Source organism: Arvicanthis niloticus, chromosome 26 (genome assembly GCF_011762505.2).
Source record: "Arvicanthis niloticus isolate mArvNil1 chromosome 26, mArvNil1.pat.X, whole genome shotgun sequence".
NCBI classification, from domain to species: domain Eukaryota; kingdom Metazoa; phylum Chordata; class Mammalia; order Rodentia; family Muridae; genus Arvicanthis; species Arvicanthis niloticus.
In genome coordinates, this window is record NC_133434.1 from 32,255,857 (window position 1) to 32,273,016 (window position 17,160).

General features: G+C 39.1%; 1 protein-coding gene across 2 annotated transcripts in view; it reads right to left on the reverse strand.

Annotated features, from left to right (window-relative positions):
* Nptn (neuroplastin) overlaps positions 1-17,160 on the reverse strand; it is a 69,258-nt gene that overhangs the window by 24,286 nt on the left and 27,812 nt on the right. For both annotated transcript variants that reach the window (XM_076925524.1, XM_076925525.1), the window contains exons 2-3: positions 7,669-8,016; positions 2,787-2,955 (exon numbers count right to left, since the gene is read on the reverse strand). In XM_076925524.1, the coding sequence (XP_076781639.1) occupies positions 2,787-2,955; positions 7,669-8,016 (517 nt within the window). The remainder of the gene's footprint in view (positions 1-2,786; positions 2,956-7,668; positions 8,017-17,160) is intronic.

Consider the following 17,160-nt stretch of genomic DNA (forward strand, 5'->3'; position numbering starts at 1 on the left):
AGAAATGATCAATAGCCATTCTGTTCAGGGTTTGCCTGACTCTTATGAAGTTCCATAAGAAACACTTAGAGAAACACACACACACACACACACACACACACACACACACACACACACACACACACACACACACACACACCCTCCTGAATTCGAGGACATGCCTATGTGTTTACGATTTCCTAAAACCCTTGGACTAACTACTAGAAAGAAAACTGAAGCAAACAGAAAGTGTTTCCTACAGGGTTGGCAGAACAGGCTTCTAAAGATGGTTCAATGGCCAACTGCCCGAGTAACCCAAGAATGTCTAAACTCTAATCCATAGCCTGGAGACCATCAAGCAAACTGGGGCAAAAAGGGAGCAATGGCAAAGACACAGTAGATAAAGTCAAGTGAACTGAACACTTGCTTCCTTGAAAAGGGCATTTAAAAAAAAAAGTTTAGAAGAAAGGAGGGGAGCTGGAGAGATGGCACAATTGTTAACAGCAATTTAGCAATTAGACTCTTTCAGAGATCCTAGGTTCAATTCCCAACACCCACATAGCAGCTCACAACTACCTGTAACTCCAGTTCCAAGGGATCCAATACCCTCACACAGACATACATGCAGGTAAAATACCAATACACATAAATTTTTTAATTTTAATTTTAAAAAATTGGGGCTGGAGAGATGGCTCAGCAGTTTAAAAACACTGGCTGCTCTTCCAGAGGTCCTGAGTTCAATTCCTAGCAACCACATGGTGGCTCACAACCATCTATAATGTAATCTGATTCCCTCTTCTGCTGTACATAAAAAAGAAAGTATGCATATATACATTATACATTTTTTTTAAAAAAATCGATAAAATGAATGGACAGACCAGAAGTAAAAGTAAGTATCACCCAACAACTCCAACCCATTAACATTTTCCAAACTATGAAAATACTGCTGAGGCTACTTTCTCAATTTAACATCTGAAGAAATCACAGTAAAGACAGATTTAAGTTGCCACTTCATGATAAGGTATAGAAGGGAAGGAAGTATTACAGAAACAATTCAAAGTAGTTGTGGAATCTAACATTAGTGTTGAAATATACTATAGTATTTGGCCTGAAAGGCATCCAGGACCTACTAGCTGAGCCTTAATTTCCTTACCTGGAAAAAAAAAAAAAACAATGATGAGAACTTATAAACATATAGATCAATTAAATAAGGGGGCAGAAAACTCTTAATGATGCTGCAGAATGTCTTTGCTGCTAAATCCAAAGGCTTTCCTGGTCTCCCTTCAGTGTAATTTCTTTATATTGTATTATTCTGCCAAGCAGGATTAGCTGATCCTTTTGGAGATCACTTTGCAACCCAAAACAAACTCTTCTAAAAGATGAGATGCCAAATGTTCTCAACACTCTAAAAAGGCACCATATCATTGGGGTTACAGATAACTCAGACCAGCAAATATCTCCTCTATTCAGAGACCATGTCTAGGCTACCAACCTCACCCCAGATCACTAAAAACCAGTATGAACTGGTCCTCATCAGATTATGGTGACTTTACTCTTAGAAGACAATTCATTAGGACATCTACCCATAAGAAATATCCCTTGTCCCAGTTTCAAAGCTGACTTCAATTTGCTTCTCAAACTATTGAAATAAGTCAAAAGGCCTATATTCTGTGACTCAGCTATTAACTAATATTGATTCCATGAGCAAATGACTTGTTCTCAGTTTCTTAATTATAGCAGTTTCAGGGTCATCTATGGCTCTCAACCATGACTGCCCATTAGAATCATTGAAGAATCCTTGACAAATTCCTAGCTTTGCCTCAAATATAGCATACTAGATTATCGAGGAGAGGGCCAAGGCCAAATGTAGTGGTGCATGCCTTTGATCCCAGTAATGAGGAGGTAGAGGCAGGAGGGTCTTTGTGAGCTGGAACCTGCCCTATATGAAAAGAGTACAAAAACACCAGAAATACAATACAAACTATATAAAGAGACCAGATCTCTATCACACACACACACACACACACACACACACACACACACACACACACACACACACGAGAGGGCCAAATGCATCTCAAATCAAAGTACAGAGTTTGGGAATGAGTTCAGTTCACTGAAATAATAAGATCATACAGAATTTTTAATGCAAACATTCTCAAAATCATCTTTTCAACATGTGCATGTAAATTCCTAATGAGGATAAGATGCATTAATATGAAAGGCCTTTAGAAAAGCATGGAAGGCGGTTTAGGAGCCAGTTCAAGTTTCTGTAACAAAATAATTCATAAAGTGTCTATGTGTGTCTCTCTGTCTCTCACCCCACCCACTCCACCCTTCTTTTTGTTTGTTTGTTTTGTTTTTTGAGACACCGTCTTTCTACCTAATTCTGGCTGTCCTGAAACTCACTCTGTGGACCATGCTGGTTGAACTCAGAGATCTGCCTGCCTCTGCCTTCCAAGTGCTGGGATTAAAGATGTGCACCATCACACCCAGCATCTCTCTTTTGTAAAAATGTTTATTTAGTATATGCAAACACGCACGCACGCACGCACACACACACACACACACACACACACACACACACACACACACGCAGGACAACTTGCCACAGTTGGTTCTTCCCTTTCACCATGTGGATTCCTGATGGGAAGCACCCTTACCTGCTGAGCCATCTCATTAGTTCCACAATGTATCCTTTAATTAGCATTTTCATACTCATAATTGTATCATACAAATGTGAATTGCTAATGATGAAGGATAGTGAACATACTCTCTCCTTTGTTCCCAAGCGTGTTAGTTCTCACCTGTACTCCATGTTGCTGGCATTCTTACGGGTGGCAGTGAGTTCTACTCCATTCCTTGTCCAGTAGCTGTACGTAAGAGTGTGAGAGCTGGAAGTGAGGTTACACTGCAGGGTGACAGGAAGGAGGCTGTCTCGAATAATGACCTCTTCACTGGTGACAATTCTTGGTTCTGTAATTAGAGTACGTAATGACAGAGTGCCATAGTTTTCCATTGTCTGTAGCCCTGGTCTGGGTTAAATGGGGTAGGGTGGGGAGACTAGAAGAGGGAAGGCAGACAGGACTACATTGGGACTTTCACTTTACCACTTTAGTGGAAGTTAAAAAAAGGAAAAACAATGATTATAAGCAAATGACCACTAGCGCACACAACAGCCTGAAGACCAGCTGGCCTAGACGTGAAAGAATGGGCGTATTACATGTGCTTGCACTGGCAACAATCCACTTACAGTTTTCAATACCACAATTTTATGAAATAAGAACCACCAGCCAATTCAGCATCTATAAGAAAAAGGAGCTCTGCCCTGCAGTTCTGAATGCAAAGGCAGTGTGTCATTTATGTAACAGACTCCTGACGGAGCCACTGGTCTTTGGAAAAGCAACACATAATACATATATGGTTGTTCCCACAATGAAATCTGCTAATCTTACAGCAAACCGACCACAGCCATTTCATAGAAAAGATACTAGATTTAAATGTAAACTTCCCATTGGAAGGCTCTTGCATTCTTTAAAATGCTGAGGAGTGTAACTTCTTAAAAAACCACTGAGTCTTTTTCTTCAGCCCATATTTACTCCCAAAACAACCTTTTCGAATTGCACTTTAAAACACATTGCACTGCAAGACAATACAATTATACTAGAGTGTAATATGTCTTGGTATATGGGCTCCTAGAAGCTTAGAACTGTAAGGTTTACTCCTCTTTTATGGGCTAGAAAAGTAAAATGACATGTCCAAGAACAAAATTACTATCAGTGGCAAAACTGGCCCTATAAAATACATCTAAGTTTCCTATTTCTGTCCCCCAATTCCCAATACCTCCTAGCCCCCAAAACCTTCACCTTAATGCAAGGTAAAGACATTTCTTTTGGGTTTCTATTCTGGGCTTGGATAACTTAACACCTGTCTACAAAAATAACCTACAATTAACTAAATAGAATCCATTAAGCAAAAAAATTTATAAATACATTGAATCATTTCTGGTAGGTTTATCTTAAAGAAACTTGTAAATTTTCATTTCCATATTATAATCAGGACTATGTTGCTTGAGTTTTATCTTTTCCCAGATTTAGGGTTTTTTTCCTACTTTGGATTGAATGTTGTCTTTCACGTGAAGTCTCAACCAATCACCTTTCCCCATCCACAGTAAGAGGTATGTGCCTCTTTTCCCCACACCCCTTCTCAGACACCCATGACTGATTTCCCACTTCCCTATATCTGGCTACTTCTAGTATGTATTTCCACAGCGGCTTCCCTCATCATTTTATAAGAACAGTTCTAACTCTTGAGGATAGAACTGTCTCCCTCTTCTGAAACTGCTTCTTTTTTTATATAGTTCAGAGGAGGGAAGAGGACAAATGGAGAAGTCATGAGATATTTGGAAAATGTAATGTCTTAATGACTTTCTAACTCATGTAACATTTCTGCTTATAAAGTTAGTGTCTTTATTATCTTATGATAAAGCAAATCTTAAAATTGCCTCAATTAACAAACTGGTGCTAACTAATTTCCAATTCTGACAACAGGATAAAAGTTATCTTCCATTCAGCACTGATCCTATTTAGTAACACCAAACAAGGTCTCTATATACAAATAATGGAGGCATAGCAGCCACTAAGACAAAAGCAGATGCATGTAAACACGTTAGCGCATTGGTGTCCCATGATTTCAAGACACACTGGACAGAAGCCAAATCCCTGGGCTTTAAGAAGTCGAGCAGAACAGCTGCAAACCCTGCAATGGAAGGCGCACATACACCATCAGCAGAAAGCATCACAATTCCAAGAAAAATTAAAACCAAGCAAAAACAGAAGAGAAAAAGATAGAACCAGTACTTCACAGAAGAGAAATTAAAAATATATCAAAAGCAACATTAAACCCAAACACACTTTCAAGTTTTCACTGAATTTTTATTGTCCAATTTCATATTCTATCCCACTTGGGAATCTCCTGGTTCTTCCTCTCAGATTGCACTGAGAAAGGGTGAATTCTGAGAATGAGGCCCAGAGTTTCCAGATGTTTATATACAAGGAGGCAAAGAAAATGCTACTCTTACCTGTAACGATGCAAATGATCATTGCAGCTCAGGGAGATTAAGAAGGTGATGAGAGCAATCTGGTAGACTTTCTGCTAAGAAATCTTAGAAGGCAAAAGAAAGTACTTTTTCCCTTAAATGTTAAGGATCCAGGAAAGAGTCAGCTGGGAGCAAGTTGATTCTGTCCCATAGGAGGACTGTAGTGCAGGGTAACCTGACCTCTGTCATTACTGTATGTGGAACTAGCACTATGCTGAGCTCCTTTGGCTACAGTACTACATTTGTGTTCTACACCACGGTGAAGGTGAGACATTTATTCCTGTGGCCCAGTGCTACCCAGTGAAAGTCCAAGAGAGATGAACATTTAGAAATTCAAATATTTTTACTTGTCACTGACTTCTATTTAGAAGCAATAGGTAGGATCCTTACCCTAACCAGCATGTTTATGTAAAGAACATATTATGGCAAAACAAGCCTAAAAACTGGACCCATTTCTCTTCTGGTTTACATTATTCAAAGAGCTTTGGGGAAAGTACTAGTATGTCATTCTTAGAAGAATTCAACCTCCCTCTAGAGGCAATGTTTCTAAGGACTAAGATCACAAAACAATTTAAAGTTAAGTTCAGGACATTACAGCTAACTTGTGTTAACCAACTGATATGGATATCCAGAGAGAAGCTGACTAGCTATGGCTCCAGTATATGCAGATACCAGTAAATTAAGAAACTTGTTTCTAAGTAAACTGGAGAAGTACGATGTGCTCTTAGGAACTGATGCACACTTAACTCCAAAGCCCTACTCTTATACTCCCTACATACAGTCATTCTTTTTAGCTACAAGTTAAGATTCTTGGAAATGGAATTACCTAATGCCCAGTCTATAACTATGAACTTCTAGAGACCTTTGTGGCCATTTAGATAATTCTGCTTTTTGTTTAAGGAAAGGAGCAAGGGGGCAGGAGAAGGAGGCGTGCAAGGGGAAAAAAATTGTTAAAAGAAAAAAATTATTAAAAGAAAGAAAAACTGCTGGGTTAATGTTCCCCATTTTCACAGACAGGTTTTCTTTTCCCCTTCACAGAAGCGAGTTCTCTGATTCAGCAGTACCAACTGCAACAGCCTCTCCTGTCTCCCTTTCACATCCCCTCCTCCAGTTTTCCAAATGAATACAAAACAAATACTAATTTGATATATTTAATATTTGATATTTTTCATATATACATTCAGTTTTCCAAGTATATAGATTCAGGGTCCTTCTCATATTACTGTGCTATCACCAAATTGCTCACAAAAATAGTGTATTTTGCTGCTTAAACTTCATTCTCTCTAAATCAGTCAGGTCTCTCACTAAACCACTCAAAATCATGCAACAGTGTAAGAGACCACTCCATTAAATTGAGAATGCCCCTCAGTCATAACCAAGTCAAATAAATGCAGGTCTAGAACCCTTCCTGGTGAGAACATGGATTGTTGTGTTGGGCTCTGCTTCCTACCATGCAGGTTTCAGAAAGAGAACTGGCCACCCAAACCTAACTTGTACAATAGACACAAGAGGACTTGGATTGAGATTTGACTTCCTTTTTTTTTTTTTTTTTTTTTTTAAAAGACAAAGAAACAGACAGTGTGAATGATTTCCAAACTACTTTTAAGTTTATCATCCACCAGGATAAGGAAATTTGTGAAAAAAAAAAAAAAAACCAAACTCAAGCTAAGCTGTCTGTGGATAGGAACCAGATACAATTCTGACTTTCAAGACAACGTGATAAATTTTTAAAACAATATTAATTTTCAGCTTCAGAACACCTAGCTCCTGATAGCAAGACTAAGGGAGAGAGTTAAGAAAATAGGCCCAGTAAGAACTGTGCTGTTGCATTGGAGGGCTACTATCAGAGAAGCACATGCCACTGCTTTAGAAAAGAAAAATAGCTGGAGCTGTGGAAATATCCAAGCTTACATGCCACTCAACAAAACACATACTACCACACTGCACCATGGCAACATTCCTATCAACAGAACAGGATGACACCAAGTCACAGCGAGGGAAAAGGCTGGGCAGACACAAACTTAAAACTATAGAGGTAAAGGCAGCTAGCTATTCAGAGCGAGCTTCCAACAGATGAACAGGGGAAATAAAAAGTAGTTAGAGTGGGGAAAAAAACAAAAATAGGAAGGCACCAGAGAAGCACTCAGCAAAAGGATAGCAGGAAACCTACTACAAAATTAAAGAGGAGGGGGAAAAACAGTTTCAACGCTACCCTCATTCCACTGCCTGGCATTTGTGCTTTTAAAAAATGTTTTGTTTCCCCAGTTCTCCCTCCCCACCTCTTCCCAGTGAAGCTGACTTTGGACAGTCATGGATTTCCTCAAGTTCTTTGTTCCTGAGGAGAAAGACACAGAGAAGGGTTGGGAGATAAGGGAAATAGAAAGGACGGCAAAAAAAATAATAAAATAAAAAATAAAAGTAGCCACAAATGTTTTCATACACTACAACCAAAAGGGTCATGGATTTGAAAAAACAAAGACACAGGATGGGGTAAGCGATCATATTAGGGTAGAGGGGAAGGAAGCAGAGGGAAGGGTCATTGGGCCACCTCTAAAGACTACAGTACTACTACTGTAGGGTGCTGGACTCACTCTGAAGGACGCTTATGGTGGCCTGGGCTCGAATCCATGTTATGGAAGGGTTTTGCCTCAAGTCATTCCTCTTGGGGTCGTTGCTGGCCCTGCACTCGTAAGTCCCAGAGTCCTCCAAGGTGAGCCGGGTTATTCTCAGCACACTCACGCCGTTTGACCCGTAGGCGGTGTTTACGGTGACACGGCGCTTCCGAGCACCGTCCCACAGCTGTCTGAAAGACTCTGCCCGGTTGACTTCTGCGTACCACCACTGGATCTCTGGCGTGGGACTCCCGACCACGTCACAGTACAGCTCAAAGGCGTCCCCCGTGAGCTTAGTTTCTGACATGGGCGACTTGACAAACCCAGCTAGAGGGAGGGGGAGCAGGAATGCAGTGACAGGCCAATCAGAAAAAAAAAAAAAAGAATCAACAGGTGTTAATAATTTAAAGGAAAGAAAAGAAAAGAAAAAAGCAAATGAGTTGCAGAGAACAAAAAAGGATTCATTTTTAAACTATAAAGAGACAGTAATAGCAATTCATACAAGCTTTTAGAAGAAGAACCACCCTGGGAAGCTTATGAAGCAAAGGCAGGCCAATTACAAGCTGGGGCAGCCCAGGTGCTGGCCAGGCAGAAGCAAGCCCACTGGAAAGCATTTTAGCAATGGGCCCAGCTGGTAGGAATGAGAAAGCCTTAGGTCTTGGGAAGAATATCCTTCCATAGAGCACAAAACCATTACCTTTCCAAACTCAGGCAAATGATGGAAGATAACAGGAAGTGGTAATGGGTTTTTATGCCAAGTCAGGATCTTTTTTGAATGGGTAAACATTTCATTAGAGATGCAGTATCTTTCCTAAACCTCAACAAGAAGTACATTAACTGATCTAGTACCTTATTATTCAGAGTCCAAATTTCAGCTGAAGGGTAGCAAAATTCTCGCATGTAAGATACTATCTTTTGTTTAGACTTTTCCATCTCCTAATCTTCCCTGGGCCCATAGCAAACAAACAGCCCAACTGTCTAAGCATCTATCTGAATACAGATCCTCAGGAACAGAAAAAAGGCACAACCTGTACTTCACACCAAAGAGAACTACTGTGCTCAGCTCAGAAGCTGAACCAACACTAACAGCAACCCAATCAATGCCAGTGAAAAGACGGGACAGTGCTCTTCAGGATTCCATAAAGTCTACTCATAAAATCTCCTGAAAAGCCAGTCTTTGAAATAATTGTGGTTCCTGACAGGCTCTTCCTACAAAGGGTAACTGCCTGGCTACTAGCAGTCAATTCAAAGAGGATGAGGAATGTATACTGATGACTTCAACTAATCTGCTGGGTGAAGGGTTATGCCTCAACTTGCATTTTAGGCACTGCTCAGAACTAAAGCTAGTGACTACTTCTACTACCTGCCCATAACTTGCTTTCTATAAGACAAGTTAGGTTAGTAATAGCAGAGTTTTGTTTTGTTTTTTTTAAATCATCATAGTCTAGGCATATCATAAAAGCTGGAGTAAAGCCTATAGTGGAAAAGATATATCAAAGGGCAAGTATTTACTCATTCATTCTCCAGGTACCCCTCCCCACCCCTGCCCCCTGAATTTCTACCATTAGGCAATGCCTTAAAGTATAATAAGGCAAGAATTTAAAGGAGGCACTCTGAGTGGCTTGACTTATGAGCTAAGTATGCTCACCTACAGTGAACAGATCACCAGGTCAGAATCTGCCAATATTAGATTTAAGAACACTCCAGAGAACAGGTGAACAAAATGCAAGTTTTTCTATTGTCTAGAAGCCAAAGATGTAATTAGGTAACTGAAAATGAAGGTTGCTAAGTAGAAATGTTCCTGTTTATAACCAAAGCAGTATCCCACTCTGAGGATCTAAGAATACTAAGGAGGTACTGACTATCATATTCAAGTACAGGTCAAGACCTCTAAATTCATACTGGCCTTTCAACTAGCTTTCAGAGTGAATAATACAGAAATACAGTAATCAACAAGCTTAGACTAAATGTTATGCTTTGAATATGTTATTTGAAACTTCCCCCTTTGACCTCTAAGACCTTGTATAAGATCTTTCTTACAAGATCTAGGACCTTGTAAGAAACGAATACAAGTCCAACCAGCCAAACAAATGTCAATCTCAGACACAGAAGTTGTTTAATAAATACAGAAAAGAGCTGCCATGGTCCTGTATAGAACTGAGTTTGCTGCTAGGTAAAATGTTGATCTAAAGGGTGGTATCTCAGTTATATATTCATAAACTGCTACCAACTGCCAGAAGTTAATGCCTACAAATAGGAGAGATTAAGGAAGCTGGTTTTAACTATCAGTCTAATTGCCAGGGAAAACTAGTTATCAGTAAATCCTTGAAAACACTGTGAAGATTATTTTCATCATATTCTTGATCAATTAATAAAAATCACATTTCACTCTGACACTGTCCATGAAGGTGGGGCTCTTATATCCCTCAGATGCTGTATTTATATACTTGACAATGTCCTAGAAACCTATTAGTAGACTTGTGTTGTGTTCTATTTTCTTCTGAATAGCAGTTATTAGACTAAAGCTTGCTTACTAATCTGTTGACTATGCCAATATAAAAAGGATGTTCCAAACCAATAGAACCCATGAAATTCCAGTGTAACCCCAAATCCCAGTATTACACAACTCAAAGGAACAGAGAAAAGGACCTAAACATAATTCCCATGACATAAAACAAAACAGATTACTCAGCCTGGAGGAAAAAATATGTTAATCTAATAGGCAAGGCTTAGGTCAGGCATGGTGGCTCACACCTTTGATCTTAGCACTCAGAGACAAAGGCAGGTTCTCTGTGTGTTTTGAGGCTAGCCTGGTTCACAAATCTAGTTCTAGAATAGCCAGCACTACACAGAGAAATATTATCTCAGAAACAAAAGCAAAACAATTAGAATTAAGTCCAAATCAAAATTACTATTTGAATTGGTAAATTATAAGATCCAAATTTAAACTTTTTAGAAAACAAAATTGAAGGGGCTGGAAAGATGGCTCAATGGTTCTGAGCATTCATCCTTGCAGAGGATCTAAGTTTGGTTCTCAGAACCAAATTTATCTAGTCCCAGAGACCCCAGAGAGTCAGACTCCCTCTTTTGGCCTCTTTAAGAACTGCACATTCATATTGTGCTAACATGCAAGCAAAACCATCTATACACATAAAATAAATCTTTTTTTAAAAAAAGGACTGAAAAGAACTATCTTCTAAAAAAATTTTTTTTCATTTGTATGTTTTATGTACACCTGCATGCCAGAAGAGGGCATCAAGATCCCTTTATAGACGGTCATGAGCCGCCATATGGGTGCAGGGAATTGAACTCAGAACCTCTGGAAGAACTGCCAGTGGCTCTTAACAGCCAGCACAGTTCCTTAACACTGTCCACAACTGCAATCAATGTGTCTTACAAAGCTAGAAAGTTGCCATAGTCATTTAAAGGTAAATTAAAGATACACTTCTTATGATTCAGTGCTCTTAACTGCTGAGTCATCTCTCTCGACCACTAAAACTATCTTAAAACAAAGGATATCAAGACATCAGGCAGTGTTTTCTTTAATAGTTTATTAATTCCTTGAAAATTTCATACAATGCATTTTAATCACATTTACTCCCTTCTCACTATCCCCTCCTTAATCTCCTAGACCCAGCCCTACCTCTTTTTAATAACCCACTGAGGCCACTTTGAGCTCCCTATGGATGTGGAGCCATCCATTGAAGTATGGTCCATATAACTAGGAGCCACATCCTTAAAACAAGCAAGCAAACAAACAAATTCTCTCTCCTCCAGTAGCCATTAACTTTCAGTATCTCCTATGTCAGGAATGGAGGCTCTTGAACTCCTCCCTTCTCTAAGGCGACATTTTCTAAATATTTGCAGGCACTTTATATACATTATTCCCAATACTGCTTTATAAGTAAGGTAGTGTTATAAACCCTGTAGTCCAAAAAATGTTAAGTGTTGCAAGCTAGGGATGTAGCTAAATGTTAAGAGTGCTTGCCCTTGCATGGTTTTGAATCCCTAGCACTGGAGAGTCGTCTAAGGATATTTTGCCCATCATCATCAAAGTCTGGCCTAGAAAGAACTAAAAAATACCCAAAGCCAAAGCATGGTCTCTTAACACATAACTATAGTCAATGTGTCTTACAAGGCTACAAAAGTAAAAGAAATGAGCAGTCATTTAAAAATAAATTAAAGATATACTTTTCATCATTTAATTTAGTAAATTAATTGGTAATTCTTAGACACAAAACACTAGGTAGGCATCCTCCACTAGAATGACTTAACCAAGATAACTTAAATGGCTAAGCCTGAGTATACCTGGAACTAAGGTGTCTTTAATTCTTATTTGAGGGTTCTTTCTCACAAACTGTACTGTCTCTATGGAAACTATGAGATTCCTTGATAGCTGAATACTCCAAAAAAAAAAAAAAAAAAAAACAAACAAACAAACAAACAAAAAAACACATGTAAATAGATCTATTTCCCCTCCAAACTGGGAAGGAACTTCTCTATCCAGCACCGTGAAATAAATCACAATTAGCAAGGAAGGTTATTAGCAATCATCTGGCCTCGTTATCTATCCAAAATTAGCTCCAATTCAGAAGAACCAGCTTTCAGAAGCAGCTCAGAACCTGACTCACTGCCCTGCCTTTAATCACCAAGGGCTTTCAAACAAACTGTGCCCTCAACATGAAAGTACAAAACTGCCTGAAGTTAGGGGACCACCAGAAGCACTTATTTGATAGCACAATAATACAGGACATTTAGGAAGGCAGGGAATATAAGCTGTTGTTGAAGGGGGGTGAAAACAGAAGCAACAAAACCCAGAAAAGTATAATGAAAACTGCATAGCTGAGGTTGGGGGATGGGAATAGGAGATGACAGCTGGGACTAGCAGCAGGGAAAAGGAGGAGCTCTCTGGCAGGAGAAACTGGATGTATAGATTTGAAAAGAGTGCAAAGAAAAAGGGAACTCAGAAGAGCAAGTTGTAAACTATCTCCACATACACCCTAAGGAAGAAAATTTTTAACCAACAAACTCTCACTTGCCTTCAAGGGAACCGGAACCACAGTACAGGTAATATAACTTCTGTCCCTCAGCTGACTACTGCCAAGGTCAAACCACCACTTTCTAAACTTGCCACTTTCTAAAAAAAAAAAAGAAAAAAGAAAAAAAAAAAAGGAAAAAAAGAAGGAAAAGAAAAATAAAGAAAGCTGTTCCCTTCCAGCCCCTCTACAACTGATTTCTGTGGGTGGCTCGTGCTGTTCTCTCCTTCATATCTCAAAACAAAGCAATGATAGCAAAAATGCAAGAAAATGTCTGTTCTCTTTCTCTCATACATGTCCACAAATTCAAATCAACTACTTCAAGAATAAGACTGAGCACAGACTTAATGCTCAAGGTGATTACAGGGAAAGAGTATTTTAAATCTGCTATAAAAATGTCACTTGAGCCTACACAGCTTGCTTCTGTTAATTAAGCAGACCATGCATGACTATCACTTAACACCAAACTAGTCAAACGTCCACAGGCAGTTATTCCATGTATACCAATCAAGAGTGAGGCAGGCTTAAAGACATGGCAGTAGTAGAACTAGGGCAACCTCGTTCTCTGCATGTGAAGATGCTGGGGGCAGGTGGGGGAGGGAGGGTTGCTGGTGCTAAACTATTGGATTATCCTGATCACTAGCACTAGGTAGAGATGACAACCATCACAAAGCACTTTCCAAAGTCAAGCCTGCTCCTTTCAATAAAACAAACATGTCAAAAGTGTGGGTATTAAGATCATTATAAACTAAATTCTACCCTTGGTTCTGAAATTTTACCATCCAAAATAGCAGCAGGATTTGTTAGCCTAAATTAAGGAGCTTTTCTGCTTTGGAAAAATATTCAACTTGATACCTAAAAGTAAAAAAAAAAAAAAAAAAAAAAAAAAGCCTGCAAAGTTTAGTGATTAAATTTAATGAACAATAAAATCAGACTGCCTGGGTTCATACGAGATTCTGTTACTAACTGTATGACCTTAGAGAAGTGGCCTAACCTCTCTGAGCTTCATCTGCTTAATCTGTAAAAAGGAGCTAATAATAGCAATTTCCTTAGAGGGTTATTGTGAGGATTACATAAAACAACACAGCTTAAAACAGCACATGGCACATACTAAGCACTCAATAATGTTACTTATTATCATATGTCTCCAAAGAAATAAATACTACACAGACCACATACAGCAACCTTTGGCATTGCTTTACAACAGCCTGGCAAACAGAACTTCAAACACAAAATAAATTTAACTTAGATTCCATGTTTTAAAAATAACCAAAAAAATCAACTGTAACTTTTCTAATAAAACAAGGACCACTGTGGTAATGTGTGGCAACAACAGATACACATATGTTGACACAAGTAATTGGCAGTTGCTAAGAATTGTAGAGCACTGAACTGAGAGAAATTATAAACAATGGAGGCAGTCCAATAATAGAGGTAGTACAACATTCTAGACCAGCCCAGACTACAAATAAAACTTTGCCTCAAAAACACAGAAAAACAAAAAAGACTTTGTAAGTATTCTTCTTACAAAGAAAGTATAGGTTTATTTTTAAAAACAGCCTTCTTTCCTCCCCCATCCATTCACCTCAATATGTGTGTGTGAGCAAGCATATGTGCACACTTCTGCATATGTGCTGTCGGCCATATCCCAGAGGACAAGCTACATTAGTCAGTTCTGTCCTTCTATAATGTAGGTCCCAGAGATCCACTCGGGCATCAGACCTGGAAGCAAGTGCCTTTACCTACTGAGGTAAACAATCTCACCAACTCAGAACACAACATATTAATTACTAGTTGGCTTAACAATAGTGAGACAGGAAAACACTAGATATTGGTTAGGCTAAACAGTAAATTCACAAAAACTTGAGATAAAATTAGAGTTGTAGGATTTTTATTCAGATCAAATCAGTTAACTTCAGCCTGAAAATAGTGTGAAACTTTGAGTCAGTATCTCCACAACTTAAATTCTCTGCACTTACAACAGTTTCTTCAAATAGGAATGATGCTGTGAAGAGCTTATGTGTGGAACAATTCTATAAAACTGTAAAGGACAACTCACATGTTAAATAACTCCTGGAAAGACACCCTCCCCTCCCCACCCCCAAAAAAAAGTACTGGAGAGAAGTATCTTCAACAAGCATTCTGATTTCACTTTTGCTGTCAATTCCCACTGACAAGGCAAGTATAATCTTCTGAGCTGTATGGGCTTAAGATTAACCAACCAGGCCTAGTGGAGGCCTTTTATCCAACAAAGACAAGCAAATACAGCTGTAAGTCTGAGGCCAGCCTGGTCTACATGAGTTCCAGACCAACCAGAATACATGGTAAAACCCTTGGTGGGGGGAAAAAAAGTCACTGGCAAAGAAAAAGTTTTAAATATAACTAAAAGGCCACAGGATTCTCTCATCACAGAAAAATACAAGCACTGACTTTCTAGTGTTGCAGATCCAAGGCTTGACACCCTGAGTTTACACTGTACTGTTGTACTGTTAGATAAATAGATACCTAAGGGTCTCTCTATGAGAGTCTTCCATTTCTTCAATCACAAATTTCTCATCTGAAAAATGGGAATAGCTGGGTGGTGGTGGCACTCATTGCAGGACGGGGGAAATTTTAGACTATCTATCTGACTGTGCTGTGTGGAGGATCCTCACTATGTATCCCTGCCTGGCCTGGAGCTTGCTATATCTACCAGCCTGGACTCGAACTCATTCAAGAGATCCACACCTGCCTACTGGGTTCTGGGATAAAGGCATACACCAACATGGCCAGCTCTTAATGTTTGGGGTTTTTTGTTTGTTTGTTTGTTTTTGTTTTTTTGTTTTTCGAGACAGGGTTTCTCTGTGTAGTCCTGGCTGTCTTGGAACTCACTCTGTAGACCAGGCTGGCCTCGAACTCAGAAATCCACCTGCCTCTGCCTCCCAAGTGTGCCACCACCACCCAGCACTCCGAATGTTTTTAACCTTCACTTATGTTTGAGAGTGTGAACATCATGACGTGTAGAAGTCAGAGACCAACTTTCAGTAGTCAGTTTTCTCCTTCAATGGTGGAGTACTGGAGATCTAACTTGGGTGGTTAGGCTTGTGTAGCAATTGCTGGACCATCCCAATTGCTTATTTGAATTTTCATTTTTCCATTTTCCATAAGAACATTGAAAGCCACCAGCACAAAGAATTCCAACATGTTTCAAAAAGACAGACCAACTTTAAAGATTATGAGTAAAAATAAAATAATCAATTCTGGCTTTGGTTTTTGTTTGTTTGTTTGTTTGTTTTTAATGTTCTTAAGGGGCTGGAGAGATAGCTCACTGGTAAGAGTACTGACTGATCTCCCGAAGAACTCAATTTCAATTTTCCCATATGGATACTTCACAACCATCTATAACTCCAGTGCTAAGGAATCCAATGCCTTCTTTTGATCTCCATGGACATTAGGTACACATGTGATAATACAGGGACAGCCATCGGCAAAAACACTAATATACATAAAATAAAATGTCTTAAAATATAGAACCTAACAGTAAATCTAAGGAATAAACTGAATTAGCTTTGGTTTCATATTTGTTTTGGGGGGCAGGGCCTCTATGTAACTCTGGCTGTACTGGAAATCACTTAGGTAGACCAGGCTGGCCTTGAATTCACAGAATTGCACCTGCCCTGCCTTCCAAGTACAGGGATTAAAGTTATGCTTTACACTTAGCTGAACTGGAAGATTTTAGTAACAAAGAAAAGAATCAGAAGCCCAAAATGAGTTCTTACATTTTTCTTACAACTACAGTTCCAAGGGCTAACCTCAATATCCAATAGCCTTGTTGTAAGCTCTAAAAGACTGAATGTTCTTCTTAATAAGTTATCAAAAATAGCAAAGACACTGAATCTAGGCTTTTACAGTCTTCTGGTAAACAGTTTCACCACTAAATATAAACCCTGAAACTAAGAAACTTTTCTTTCTTCTTTAACCCAGAGAACAAAGAAAATCAGAACAAAGGGAGATCAAATATAAATCAGGTCCCACCTGACTTTGATCGTGACCTTTTAAAGCTAGAAATATGCCCAGGTGAGAAAATGCAGCAACCACAAGCAGTTGTCAAGCTAGTTTTCCTTGGAAACTTTAAGTAACCCAGTTTCTTGGGAGGTTTAATTTTGTGTTATGTAGCCCAGGCTGGCCGTAACCTCACCATTCTACTCCCTCAGACAGCTAAGTGGTAGGATTATAGGTGTGGTACAACTGGCAGAAAAGTGATTCACTTTTTAATTCCACAAATAATAGTTAAGCTGCTGGTACACTTGGGCCCAGCAGAGCTTGTTTTGTGATCTGTTTGTAAGACAAGAAAGTTTTGGCTCAAAAAGTAAACCTTCACATATTTATGTAAATGCTTATAAAAGCTGTTGTTGTTGTTGTTGACTCCCAAAGACCACCAATATAGCTACAGACC